This window comes from Rhagoletis zephyria, unplaced genomic scaffold (genome assembly GCF_001687245.7).
Source record: "Rhagoletis zephyria isolate East Lansing unplaced genomic scaffold, Rhagoletis_zephyria_1.1 Rzeph_scaffold_00884, whole genome shotgun sequence".
In the NCBI taxonomy this organism is placed as follows: domain Eukaryota; kingdom Metazoa; phylum Arthropoda; class Insecta; order Diptera; family Tephritidae; genus Rhagoletis; species Rhagoletis zephyria.
This window is the reverse complement of record NW_016157968.1, coordinates 48,590-64,020: the sequence shown is the minus strand read 5'-3', so window position 1 is coordinate 64,020 and position 15,431 is coordinate 48,590. Positions and strand designations below refer to the sequence as shown.

General features: G+C 33.1%; 1 protein-coding gene across 1 annotated transcript in view; it reads left to right on the top strand.

Moving 5' to 3' along the window:
• Positions 1-13,617, top strand: part of LOC108361928 (uncharacterized) — a 20,225-nt gene extending 6,608 nt beyond the window's left edge. The window contains exons 5-6 of the mRNA XM_017614705.1: positions 11,552-11,670; positions 13,227-13,617. Coding sequence (XP_017470194.1) covers positions 11,552-11,670; positions 13,227-13,617 — 510 coding nt within the window. The remainder of the gene's footprint in view (positions 1-11,551; positions 11,671-13,226) is intronic.
• Positions 13,618-15,431: the final 1,814 nt, after the last annotated feature.

Below are 15,431 nucleotides of genomic sequence, written 5' to 3'. Positions count from 1 at the left end.
AAATTTCAATCATTTTCTTTTTACAGTAAATGAAAATCTGATGAGAAATGTAGATGTTACGGAACACAATCTGCACAAAAAATATATATTTTTGCAAAGAGCCCATCAATACCTTTCGAACTGTTGGTCGTTTCATGAGATATTGAGGAATAACTGAAAAAGTACTAAAAATACGTTTTTCGAACAAACCTCGAAAACACTTCTTTGAAACCATGGGTATTTTTTTTCGTGTTCAACGACCCAAAGTTTGCCCAAAAAATTTTCTTTACAGAGGTTCATATTTCGTGTAAAGTATAATGTAATATGCCTTACTATAATTTTGTAAATATTCATTACTAAAAGATTAATACCAATGAAGCAAATGTGATTTATGTTTAAAGTTTAAAATTGGAATTGGAATTTGAATAGCGCATCCTTTTAATACTAAGTAGGTACAGTTTTCCTTTTGTTTGTTTAATATTCATTAACGTTTTATAAAAATATAGCATATTCACGTCTACATCCCATTTAAAAAATTGTTGAAAATTTGAAAAAAGAAATAAACATAGGGGCGACAATTTTTTTGGTTGACGGTGTTGCGCATTTTCTTCCATATAAAAATTTTGTCAAGCATACTTTGTCTGGTAGAAAATCAAAAAAGGGGTGCGCTATTCAAATGACGAGGAATGTATATATGTAGTATATTTTTGTAATTTTTATACTACGCAATTATATGTAGGTAAATTTTTTGAAAAATTGTCCTGCATTTTCAAAATATATTTATGGTCACCGTATAGCTTAATTTGCATAGCACAGCCAAGAAGATCTCTGCACGGCAAAAGCACTATCATAGCAAATCAATAGCAATAAATTCTTTTCACTAAGCTGCCGATTAAAGAGTAAAATACAATTTTCAAAGTCACAGTAAAATCAAAGCAGTTGGAATTGAAATCAAAAATTTCAAAGCGAAGCAAAAGCAAAAATGGTAGTGCCATGATACAAAAAAACAAGGTAGTTTCAATAAACAACTTTTGACGGATAATACAATTTCTTGAAGTTTCATAAATTGTGGGTATACTCAACGGCCTTGCCACTTTGATAATATTAAAATAATAAATCGGAGTATTTTCTTTCCCATATTTATACCAATGTAATAACATTTGAAATCAAAAACCATTATCAGTGCTTGGTACTTTTTTTACTTACGTGGTTGGCACCTATTTTTATTAAAAATATTTAAAATGTAAACTGTTAAAGGAGGCTTCATCGTAATTGTTCTTTTCATTTTGTAATAAAAACCACGCGCGCATTATTCTGTTATTTTTTTTGTTTTGTTATTTTATTGCAATCGTGCGATTTAAAAAACAAATTCTAAAGAATGTTCTTCCCAAATAAATCTTTTTATATTTTGGTTCAAATTTACTTTTAAATTTCTCATAAGATTATGCAAAAAATTAGGTTTTATGATTAGCGCATCATCATTAAATTTTATAAATTTTTAATTTATGCACAACACCTGAAGTCGGCTTGAATAGACCGCCCTCCGATAAACAACTAACAGATCGTCGCTTAAAGTACAAAACCATGTATCAACAAAATGCACAACTGCGTATGTGAGGTTGCATAAATTACTTTGTAGAGTGTAAAGACACTCATATTTCAAAATGGTTCTTTTTTTACAAATAAATCGCATTTCAGGACGAATGGATAAGGCTTGTGTGAGCAAATGTCAGTTACGCGGTTTTGCAGAACGACGATACGCGGTTTTGTACTTTAAGCGACGATATGTAAGTATATACTTTTTTCATGCTTTCTGAAACCTAGTCGTTAACCCCATTTAGCCGGCATAAGTTTCTAGTTCATCATATTCCACATCTTTTAATGTACTGATAAAATCTTCTGCTTAAAAAAAAAATATTTTTTCTAGTGATCAGGTAGCATGAATTTGATGAAATGCATAAATTTATTAAAAGTCAAATGGTTAACAACAACAACGAATGTCATTAAATGAAACTACCTTCTTTTTTGTATCATGGGTAGTGCTATTGCTGCTGTGCTGAAAGTTTTTCAAACCCTGATAAGTCAACTCGGTCAAAATTTAGTCGAAGACAAAGTCGAAAAATGGCTTCAGACCTTCTTTGCGGAGCGTTCAGTTCTCTACAAAAATACTTCAATATCTTTACAGTATAATGTATAGTCCGTTAAATATAAAAATCAGAAGTAAAAAAAAAACATTTTTCCTGTGTTATTCTTATGGGAAATCGAAAAGTGTTTTTTTTTACTGCTGATTTAACGAACGATACGTAGTACTGTACATTTTTTTGTGGTATTTTTGTAGAAAATTGAACGTTTTACAAAAAAGGTCTGAAGTAATTTTTCGATAAATCAACAATTTTTTCTGTATTCTTCTTATGGGAAATCGAAAAGTGCAGGCTCATACTTTCTGAGATTTGTTTTGACGGCTCAACGAAACTTTTGAGCATGATTCCGAGAAAAAAACAAGAAAAAAATTTACCCCATTTAGCCGGCATAAGTTTCTAGTTCATCATATTCCACATCTTTTAATGTACTGATAAAATCTTCTGCTTAAAAAAAAATATTTTTTCTAGTGATCAGGTAGCATGAATTTGATGAAATGCATAATTTTATTAAAAGTCAAATGGTTAACAACAACAACGAATGTCATTAAATGAAACTACCTTCTTTTTTGTATCATGGGTAGTGCTATTGCTGCTGTGCTGAAAGTTTTTCAAACCCTGATAAGTCAACTCGGTCAAAATTTAGTCGAAGACAAAGTCGAAAAATGGCTTCAGACCTTCTTTGCAGAGCGTTCAGTTCTCTACAAAAATACTTCAATATCTTTACAGTATAATGTATAGTCCGTTAAATATAAAAATCAGAAGTAAAAAAAACCATTTTTCCTGTGTTATTCTTATGGGAAATCGAAAAGTTTTTTTTTTTACTGCTGATTTAACGAACGATACGTAGTACTGTACATTTTTTTGTGGTATTTTTGTAGAAAATTGAACGTTTTACAAAAAAGGTCTGAAGTAATTTTTCGATAAATCAACAATTTTTTCTGTATTCTTCTTATGGGAAATCGAAAAGTGCAGGCTCATACTTTCTGAGATTTGTTTTGACGGCTCAACGAAACTTTTGAGCATGATTCCGAGAAAAAAACAAGAAAAAAATTTACCCCATTTAGCCGGCATAAGTTTCTAGTTCATCATATTCCACATCTTTTAATGTACTGATAAAATCTTCTGCTTAAAAAAAAATATTTTTTCTAGTGATCAGGTAGCATGAATTTGATGAAATGCATAATTTTATTAAAAGTCAAATGGTTAACAACAACAACGAATGTCATTAAATGAAACTACCTTNAACGTAGATAACAAGGAGGGACAACTCGTTATAATTGTGGCTAAAGTGCGCAACAGGGGCGTGCCTTCATCCAATCAAAAAACGCACAAGGACAAAAGAGACGGCACGCCCCTGTTGTGTGGTATTGGTACTGGATCATTGAAGTCAAACGGCATGAAATTACTTATGCCACTGTCAAAATACATAAACGGTCCAAATTATGTTTTGGTACAAAAAATATAAAATGTACATGCCCGTTACGCTTATGCATAAGATTCTATTGAAAAGTATCAGAGCAGTGTTGCCAGATATTCTCTGCTAAATTACCCATGAAAATCGGCGAAAAATCCCTTAATTACCCGCATCTTAAAAATTTATTCCACAAAATTCCCAAAGAATTCAAAACATATATTTCAGTGGTAAAGAAGTAACATTCATATAGTAACCTTAATATACATTAGGGCGGGTAAATTTTTTTCGACATGGTTCCTAGCAGATCCGGATTCCACATAAAATTGTAGGAAAAAAGTCCTTTAGACCATAGCCCTAAAATTAATTTCGAGCCTGCGCAATTTTAAAAGAAGATATCTTTAATTGATACTAATTTAATATGCACATAAGTATTTGCTAAAGTGTTACGAATGTTATTTCTTTAATACAAATATGTATTTGGGGGTTTTTTGGTACGAATAATTACCCTACAGTGAAATGCCAAACCAGTTAGAAAAAATACTAGTTCATTAACTAGTATGTGCCTACCAGTTCGACAATTTCGAAGAACTTAGGCAAACGCAATTAATTGCTTTTCTTACAAATTTCGGCTGTGGCGTCACGTGAAGACTACTGGTTCTGGTTCTGAAATCGCAGGTTCGAGGCAGCTTGGAGGTGGTTAAGATTTTTAAAGTTAAATAAATGTAAGTAAAAATAATTTATTCAATTTATAAATAAATAACAAATTTGAAAATCTAATTGCATTGCAAAAAAACATTTAGGAAGAAATGCTTGTACTATAAAAACAAAGAAATTAAACAAAAATATTTTTTATTAATTTTAAAAATTACAATAAACAGCCTAAACAAAAAAATAAATTTATAAAAAAATATAAATAAATAAAAAATTGAAAATAAAAAAAATTCCCTGCNAATAAACAGCCTAAACAAAAAAATAAATTTATAAAAAAATATAAATAAATAAAAAATAGAAAATAAAAAAAATTCCCTGCGCCAGTATTTGAACCTGGGACCTCAGGCTTACCACGCGAGTGCTTTGCTATGTCGGCCATTGTGACTGCTGGAGCGTCGCAAGCAAAAAGGCACACTTATGCTTTTCACGGGGCATGAATTGACAGACTGTCTCATCAACTGGTATGATGCTACTAGTATTTATACTAGTAGATGCTGATGCATAGCATAGAACGTGAACTAGTTCGGCTGCAACGCAAACCGGTAGAATTCTAGTTCACAACTAGTAGCTTTCTCTGCAGGGTAATTTTTGATATCCATTTCTTATTTAACCACAAGAAGGCGCTACAAAATATATCTATACTAATATGTATATATTTTGAAATCGGGTTTTCTGTTCGAACATTTCGAGAAAGGCTTCACCAATTTTTTTGAAATTTCGGACACCTACTGCAAACTTTCCAAAGATATAGGCTGAAAAATATTTAGATATATAAAGCGGGCGTGGCACCTCCCTTAGAAACCGAGTTTTTCAAACTGCATATCTCTGGAAGTATTCGTGGTAAAGTACTGTAACTTGGTATGGGGATAAAGAAATCAATACTCGTGGAGAAAAATGGGAGCTATTGGAAAAAAGAGCGTGGCACCTCCCATACAAACCAAATTTTTCATATTACATATCGGGCTGGTATCAAAATTCTGGTACTACAAAATTCGGAACACGAAATTCCGCTTAACAAAATTCTGCTTCTCAAAATTCTGCTTTTTGAAAATTCCGCTTTTGACAATTCTGCTTTTCAAAATACTGAATTACAAAATTCTGTTTTAAAAGTACTCAGGAGAATATTTCGCGTTATGATTATTTCCAGTAACAAAAGTTTTTCCAAACTAATTAAAAATACTGAAAATCAAAATTCTGCATGACAGCATCATCGGAAACAGAAACCTTTTCTAGAACGTAAAACCGTGGCGAAGGGTGGCATCGCCGCAAAAAGTAGTTGTTGTAGGAAGCAATTCCCAGTTTCTATAATCTTGTATTGAATTGACAAGAACTTATTTTTGCAAAATCTCAAATTACCAGAAAAGATTATAAGAAATTAAAAAGAAGCAGCTTATAAAAATTATTAAAAACGAAATTACTTATGTAAGTCGGAAGATGGAATTTTGACGGATCAAACCAAAAATTTAATATTTCTCGGGGTGAATACATACATCAGAATTTTACCTAGCTCATGGGGCTGGTAAAATTTTGACAGCTTCTAAATATATATATATATATATATACATACATAATAGGTTTGTTCCACACTCTACTCGATCTCTCAAAAAACTCGATCAAAGTTCAAACTTTGAGCGTATATCAAAGAAACTCTAAAACTTACTTGTGGAACACGTATGTACATATGTGCAACTCGAAGTGTCTTCGAGTAGCTTGTGGAACAAACCTTATATTGTTTGGCGGTAATAAAGTGTCAAAATCAAAATGAAAGCTGAAAACGGCATAAAAAGGCCTACGGTACTTGCAAGTTATAAAGTAGATATCAATTTTAACAATTTTCGCAAACACAAAAATAAAGCATTCGCACGACCGTTTGTTTGGTTTTTCAATTGTCAAAATTTTACTTTGCATTTGGCACAGCAAAATTCAATTCATTCATTCGTACACCATTAGTAAATTTTTCCAACCCGTCTCACCACGGAGAAAAATTTACCGATTGGCACGCAGCCAAAGATACGAATATGGTAAATTTTGTCAGATTTTATCTACCACAAAAGCCGAATTTTGAAAGACGAAAATGCGAAAAGCAGAATTTTGTGAGACAGAATTTCAAAATGCGGAACTTTCAAAAGCAGAATTTTGAAAAAGAAAAATTAGAAAAAGCAGAATTAAAAAAACACAGAATTTTGATCGAGCAGAATTTTTTAACATTTTGCAGAATTTCGCGATGTAGAATTTTGTAATGCAGCGTAATGAGGCGCTCCCTTACATATCTACCTACCATACAAACCGAATTTTTCTTACTATGTACATAATAAAAAAAGTAACATTCGGTAAAAATATCAACATGAAAGAACCTGTTAACTTTTGGATTCCTGCACGTCAAAGCAAGATTCCTCATTTAATACAATAAGGCCCTGCTCATCTTAATTGAGTAATAAACTTAAAAGTTATGAGCACTTAAGTAGAGATACATACAAAAAGTTTCTATACAAATTTATGATTTGCATATTATAAAGTACACACCTTTTACTACAATTTCGAATCGCTATATCTCAGAAATGGTAATCCTTAGGTAGAAAAATGTTATAACAGTTTTTATAGATAATTGTATGATCTATACTTCCGGCTTACCTATTTTTATGATAAACCTTACCGCTTTGCTAGAAAATTCAAAAAAGCAATTTATGTGACCTTGAATAACTTTTTTTGCAGACGTGGGATCGGTGGGGACTTTTGACATTCCATTTGTAATAGTGTTCGCAATACTCGTACCAATTTTTAGCTTTATGCTTATTATTGTAAGCTTACCTTATTTTTTGAACTAACTTGACTGAGCTATTGATTTGTAGCGCCATCTTGCGGTTCTTTAAATAAGAATTAGGTATCAAAAATTAATGCTTCGTATCGAAAAACCCCCAAATACAAATTTGTATTAAAAAAAAATATTCGTAACACTTTAGTAAATATTAATCTGCATATTAACTTAGCATCAATTAAAAATTATCTTATCTGACTTGAGAGCTATGGTCTGGAGGAATTTTTTTCTTAGAATTTTATAAAGAAACCGAATCTGCTAGCAACGATGCCGAAAAAAAATCCATCCATACAAATTGACCCGCCCTAATCTTATCTTACTAATATTATAAATGTANCGGAGAAAAATTTACCGATTGGCACGCAGCCAAAGATACGAATATGGTAAATTTTGTCAGATTTTATCTACCACAAAAGCCGAATTTTGAAAGACGAAAATGCGAAAAGCAGAATTTTGTGAGACAGAATTTCAAAATGCGGAACTTTCAAAAGCAGAATTTTGAAAAAGAAAAATTAGAAAAAGCAGAATTAAAAAAACACAGAATTTTGATCGAGCAGAATTTTTTAACATTTTGCAGAATTTCGCGATGTAGAATTTTGTAATGCAGCGTAATGAGGCGCTCCCTTACATATCTACCTACCATACAAACCGAATTTTTCTTACTATGTACATAATAAAAAAAGTAACATTCGGTAAAAATATCAACATGAAAGAACCTGTTAACTTTTGGATTCCTGCACGTCAAAGCAAGATTCCTCATTTAATACAATAAGGCCCTGCTCATCTTAATTGAGTAATAAACTTAAAAGTTATGAGCACTTAAGTAGAGATACATACAAAAAGTTTCTTTACAAATTTATGATTTGCATATTATAAAGTACACACCTTTTACTACAATTTCGAATCGCTATATCTCAGAAATGGTAATCCTTAGGTAGAAAAATGTTATAACAGTTTTTATAGATAATTGTATGATCTATACTTCCGGCTTACCTATTTTTATGATAAACGTTACCGCTTTGCTAGAAAATTCAAAAAAGCAATTTATGTGACCTTGAATAACTTTTTTTGCAGACGTGGGATCGGTGGGGACTTTTGACATTCCATTTGTAATAGTGTTCGCAATACTCGTACCAATTTTTAGCTTTATGCTTATTATTGTAAGCTTACCTTATTTTTTGAACTAACTTGACTGAGCTATTGATTTGTAGCGCCATCTTGCGGTTCTTTAAATAAGAATTAGGTATCAAAAATTAATGCTTCGTATCGAAAAACCCCCAAATACAAATTTGTATTAAAAAAAAATATTCGTAACACTTTAGTAAATATTAATCTGCATATTAACTTAGCATCAATTAAAAATTATCTTATCTGACTTGAGAGCTATGGTCTGGAGGAATTTTTTTCTTAGAATTTTATAAAGAAACCGAATCTGCTAGCAACGATGCCGAAAAAAAATCCATCCATACAAATTGACCCGCCCTAATCTTATCTTACTAATATTATAAATGTAAAAGTTTGTATATTTGGATGTTTGGGAAATCATCACGCGGAAACGACTGAACGTATTTGCATGACATTTTGTACGCAGATAGCTTATGGGCCAGATTGGTTAATAATAATAATCTCAACGGTTTTTAACCTCCATTCCTGCGCATCCGCACGAGGGGCGCAGTCCGCATAACGTACGGAACCAGTATTTTCAATTTTTGTGCCGAGTCACGATAGGCAGGAGTTGGTTAAGTGTCGAGATCTAAAACTGCTCAGCTACAGAACTAAATTCATCAGCCGATTTTATGTCTTTATTTTAATGATTCATTTATTGAGAGAGGACAGTATCGATTTCTTAATGCTGAAAAGCGGATCTGATATATCAAACGTGCTGGAATGAGAGTGAAAATCCTGGCATAAGCAACGGAGTGGGTAGTGCAATTCAAAATTAGATTTGCAAGCTTTCAGAAATAGGGGACAAAAGTGTCTTGATACCCGGGAGGGAACATTCAGGCTAACTTCGCCCAGAAGAAGCGGACTTGAAATTGAGCCTGTTAGTAATTTAACTATAACAAGTAAGAAAGTCTAAGTTCGGGCGGAGCCGAACATTAAATACCCGGGACAAGTATTAAATATATGTTTTTCACCTTTCCGAATGCTACCGCTACATGGTAAGCCGGGGTGTATCAATTTTGAGAAAATTAGCGTCGTTAAATTTCGAAATATTGAAGTTTCAAGCATTTCTGAAATTTACCGTTATATGAAAAGCGGAAGTAATTTTATCCAAATTTTTATTATAAACGTATTTCTTGGTATATAATTGTTGCAAGCATCAATTTTGAATAAATTAGCTTTAATATTTACTGATTTATCGAAGATTTTGTATTTCTGTAAATTACCGTTATATGGGATGTGGGCGTGGTTATTGTCCGATTTTTTCGGCCATTTCGTATGCTGTATTAAGGTCAACTACTGGGCCAAGTTTGAAAGAAATTGGTGCAGCGGTTAGCAAGATATGCACATGTAACCATAAGTGAGCGTGGCTACGCCCATTTTCCAAAAATGTATAATATTCTTATTTTTCGTCTAAAACTTATTGTAAATATCAATTTTGAGTGAATAATCTCCAGTAGTTACTAATATATCGCAGTTTTCGTACCGTTATATGGGAAGTGGGCGTGGTTACAGTCCTTACCTTGGATAATTGGAAACCTGGATACCAAATTTCGTTGAGATATCTCAATTTTTGCTCGAGGTATCGTGTACACGGACGGATGGACTGACGGACGGACAGACAGACATGGGTTAATCGACTTCTCTATTCATTCTGAGCAGTTATGTATACATTTGTCTATATCTATCTCGATTCGTTTTGGCTGTTACAAACAACCGTTATGTGAACGAAGTTAATATAACCTTGTGCACAAGTGCGCTCGGGTATAAAAATTGTACTAAGCATTTTCCTGCGGCTGGAAAGTGTAGGAAGATTAATAAGTTTTAATCAGCTCGTATAAGGTGGAAGGTTATATTAAGAATCCCAACGGAAATTTCTTAAAGCAAAAAGTAGGAATTGTTTTTGAATTGATTATATCTTGTCTGAGTAAAGTTGATACCTTGGATTCCAAACCACCGAACCGTATTCCAGAATTGGCCTAACTAATGTTGTAAACAGGGTTTTAGTGATATATGGGTTACAAAATACTTTTGACCATCGTTTCACAAATGCAAGTACACCTTTAGCCTTGTTGACTGTCACATTAATATGAAGATTAAAATTAAGCTTAGGATCCATTTTGATACCAAGGTCCACAAAATTGTATACCTGTTCCAGGTTATGGTTACCTATTGTATAAGAAGCGGGATGAACAGCTCTTCGCGAGAGGCACATTACTTTACATTTCTTAAGACTTACAGGCCTATTCTGCACGTTACTGAAGATTTTGTAACCGGAAATTTTTATTACCAAAAAATGTTACCACATCTTGTCACCGCGATTTTAGGTACGTTGGTAATGCAGTGAAAATATTCAGCAACTCAGCAATGAATATTTGTGGAAATTCCTGTATTGCATATTTCACGGGGCAATATTTTGTTACCAACTTATGAGATGGTAACCAAATTTACCGGTTACAAGAGAGCACAGAACGTACGATTTTTAAAGCTTTACATCATCTGCATACATTAAAACTTTTGAAAGTTGTATATCTGCAGAAATATCGTTTATAAAAAGCAAGAACAGAACCGGGCCTACGTGGCTACCTTGAGGGACTCCTGAAGTAACATCAATAACGTCAGAGATAGTATTTTTAAACATTACCCTTTGTGATCTATCATAGAGGTATGAAGAGATCCAACGTAGAAAATTAGGTGGAACGAGTGGCATACTTTATCAAATGCTTTACTGAAGTCAGTATATATATCATCCAGGGTGGGCAAAAACTCGGAATTCGAGCGAGCGAGCGAGCAAACTCCTACTCATTGCCTCGCAGGCAACGAGGCGCACGCAGCTCGTACTCGTAGCAGCATTGAAGCGAGGAACGAGAAGTTTGGCTTGCTCGGCAAACGAGCGAGCGCTGCTTGTTTGCTCGCGCTCCTATTAAACGAGCGAGGCTGTTGTCTGTTGCCTCGCTCGCAGTGCGAGGCGAGTTGCTGTCTGCATACTCGCTCTGCTAGGTAAGACGAGTGAGCGACGAGCGAGCGCTCCGAGTGTACTATACAAAACATGCATTTTTGTGCATAAAAATGTGGGAATGTAATCAATAGATTATGTACGAAAGTATGTTAATAATTGTATGTACATATGTACCTATGCATATATGTAAATATGTGAATATTATATTAGGGCAGCATTTAAAACAACAAATAAAATTTACTACATACATAAGCATAGATTGTGGAATGAAATATTTTTTAGTTACATATATGTGGGAGCACAGACTTGACTTACTTAAACCTACTCACTAACAGACTTAATTTACTTACTTAAATATGCACCTCTAGGATAGAATACGACCCTGGGTCCAATGCGACCCTGAATTAAATGACGCTAACTTACTGAAAAATGCAACTCTACAAATAGAAATAACGGAGTTACAGTTACCTTCAAGAAGTAAGCCAATGTACAGCTTAGTTAAATATATTTCTTTTTTAAAATAAGTAACTTTTGTGCCACTAAGTACTTTAATTTATAAATATTAAATATTTTACCAATAAACACTGTCGTTTGTGCCGCTAAGTACTAGTGTTTTATTCGGCATCCTACATTTGGTGTCTGAAGTGACGGGCCGCATGAAATAAATAGAATTTAATACGGTGGCGTTAAGTTACTTTCTTTGAATAATACGAGTGCGATTTGACTCGTAATAAAACAATTGGTGAAGTGAATATTGCACAATAAAAAATAGATAGTAATTATTTGCTGAAGATTCTGCATACAACAAAATGTTCAGCGGAGCCCTAGCGCTCCAATGCAAACCTCGAAAGGCAGTTATGAATTCTTATTGGAATTAATTTGAATTGAAGAACAGAGAGTAAAGGTACAGAAGAAAATAAGAGAAGCGCAACTAACGAGTAAAGTACTAGAGCAGAAAGCAGAGAATAAAGCAAGGCGAATTTGTACGACATTTTGAATTCCCCCTAGAATAAAGCAGCAGTCAACAAAAACCATCATTCCAAAAAAGATGCAAATATTGGAATTTTGAAGCAGTGAAAACAAAGTAAATCAACAGTGAAAGATAAAAAAAACGCAAAAGCTACTTGTGGCAAACTGTTTGACAGAAGCAAGTGAGCAGTGAAAAATAACACAAAAGCAAATATTTGAAATGTGAAGCTGTGTGTGTAACCAGCCATCAAGTGAGCGAAAACGCAAAAGTAGTTGAGAGAAAATGAAATAACAAGCAAGTGAACAAAAACGCAAACGCAAGTGAGAGACATTAAAATAACCAGCGAGTGAGCGAAAACCCAAAGCAATTGAGAGAATAGGAAATAACAAGCAGGTGAACAAAAACGCAAACGCAAGTGAGAGACATTAAAATAACCAAGGAGTGAGCGAAAACGCAAAAGCAATTGCGAGAATAGGAAATAACAAGTGAGAAAACAGAAAGTAACGAGTAAGATATTTGAAATACGAAGAAGTGAACTAAAACGAGTTCGTATAAGTGAACAAGAATACAAAAGTAAGAACGAGCAAGTTGTTTGAGTTGAGAAAAATGAACTAAAAGCGAGTCAAATTTCGAAAACAAAATGCCAACACATGTAATAAAGCAAAAGCAGATTAAATAATACAAATAGATGTTCAATAAATAAAACCAAACTGCAAAACTAAAAAAGGCCGTTACTAAGCTGACCAGGACATTAGCAGAAATATCACCACTTAAGCATCGTGGGATTGAGCACTATAAAGCAGAATTTCAGATATGTCTAAATTTTATTTAATCTAAACTAATCCTATGTTAAAATAAAGTTTATGGTATCATTTGGGTCGGTAAAGTAACTAAAAAGTAAAACAAACTTTGGTAAATGTTGCGGATTTAAGATTTAAATTTTGCGAGATTTTAACGCATAGAAATACATAAGAAGAAAAACTAATTATTTTGCAAAAAGGAACAATTAATTATTATTCTTAGTTTGGTTAAGTTAAACATTGTACTTTTAACACATTATATCTACTTTTTAGCACACAAGATTTTATATTCAATATTAAAATGGACACAGCGACTATACTTCGTTTGACAGTTGATATTTTAAAAGAAAAATTAAGGGAGTGTGGGTTGTCGACAAGTGGACGGAAAAAAGAATTACAGGACAGATTGCTTGTACATTTCGGGCATTCTGTAGGTCAGGAAGAAGATGAAGAATCTCTGGAATCACTTTATGAAGAAGTAAATGCCTTAAATATGCGTCCAGATGTGTCTCACTTGCCGTGCCAACATCGCCCTGGTTTTACATTAAAGGATTTAGGTGATAGTATAGCTCGATTTAGTGGTACAAATAAGGATGATATTGAACAGTGGTTAACAGAATTTGAAATGAATGCGGATATATTGCGTTGGTCTGATCTTCCATGATTCAATAATACAAGGTTGGATAACCTGGCAGTTGTCTCGCTCCCGCATTCTGCCTTAGCCTTTGTTGCCTTCTTTTTTGATTTATAAAAACTACTACTAAAATACAAGGAGAAATATTGTCTTCGTATAAAAAGTTCAACAGGCAACACTGCCGATATTTTCATCGATTGTTTCGAGAAAATTCATTTTCTTATTGAGCAAATTCAAGTTAAGCTGAAATTAGTCGAGAACGCAGAACGTATACTTAAACGCAGTCTGTATACGCAGAATTTTGTCGATTACTGGAGTCCTCAGGCCCTGTGCCAATTGATAGAAAATAGAAAATTTTGACGGATCAAAGTAAAAATTTAACACTTCTCGTGGTGAATACGAACGTCAAAATTTTACCTAGCTCATGGGGCTAGGTAAAATTTCGACAGCTTATAACCATGTATACACATAATATTGCTTGGCGGTAATAAGGAGTGAACATAAAAATGAAAGCTGAAACAGCATAAAAAAAGCCTACGTTACTTGCAAATTATAAAATAAATATAAATTTTAAGAATTTCAGCAACACACAAAAATAGAGCTTTCGCACGAGCGTTTGTTTGGTTTTTCAACTGTCAAAATTTTACTTTGCATTTGGCACAGCAAAATTCAATTTATTTGTACACCATAGCAAATTTTTCCACCCCGTCTCACCACGGAGAAAAAAGTTACCGATTGGCACAGGCCCTTAGTGTTGCTTACTACACTGTTGCCACCCATCTAATGCCTTTTCATAAACTTACCTTTCAACTACAATTTTTCGTGCTATAATAGATTTTAGCTAAATATAAACTACTTAGTTTTCAACAAAAACCTTATTCAATAGTAAATTTCAAATAGTTTAAACATAATTTGAATAGGAACTTATATCTTTTTTACCATCTGTAAAACTGACGAAGTGGCAACCATCTAAAGAAGGAGAAATCAGCTGACACGGAAAAATCTAAATTCCGCAGATTTCTGCGCTACGGGCTACAACTACAGAAAAAATCTGCGGTGTTGAGTTTTCATTTACATGGCGCTTTGGTTAGACAGATCGTGTCAGCTGACTCGGGTTTACGTACCGGTAGGTTTACGTTCTTGACTAATTTCAGCTTAAGTATGGCAAAAAAATCAAAAATAATGGAAGTATTTTGAATTACAACAATAATTTACATATTTATTTTGCAAATAGTAGCATTTTGCAAAAAGTGCAGCCGTTGCAAGTAAGTTTTGCATGCTAGTATCCCTGTATCCATCCACGTATGGTAGTACAAATATTAATAAATATATTCTCTTGTGAAGCTCAGGATCATTTGGGTGTCCGTCCAAGTTTGCTGGTGCATATATTTTTACCCCTGCAGCCTTTGAGTTGGTCAAGTGCAGCCTTTGCATATTTACAAGTAAGTATACCACTCCATAAAAGCGAAAGTGGAAATATTAATAAAGGTATATTCTTGTGCTGATTGTGACTGATTGCAGAAAAAAGTACACAACATTACAAAAAATTGAAGACATATTTTTAAAGTTTAACCGATATAATGATTAACAAGGCTGATTGGAGAAAAAAGTAAAAACCATTCCACAAAAATTAGATTTTTAAAAAACCAAATGTAATTAAATTGCGATACTGAAGGTCTAACTTTTAAATGTAACCAATATAATGATTAGCAAGACTGATTGGAGAAAAAAGTAAAAAACATTACTAAAAAATTTAAATTAAAAAGAAAACCAAATGTAATTCAATTTAAGATATTGAACATGCAATCTTTAAATGCAACAAATATAATACTTTTTAAAAGATG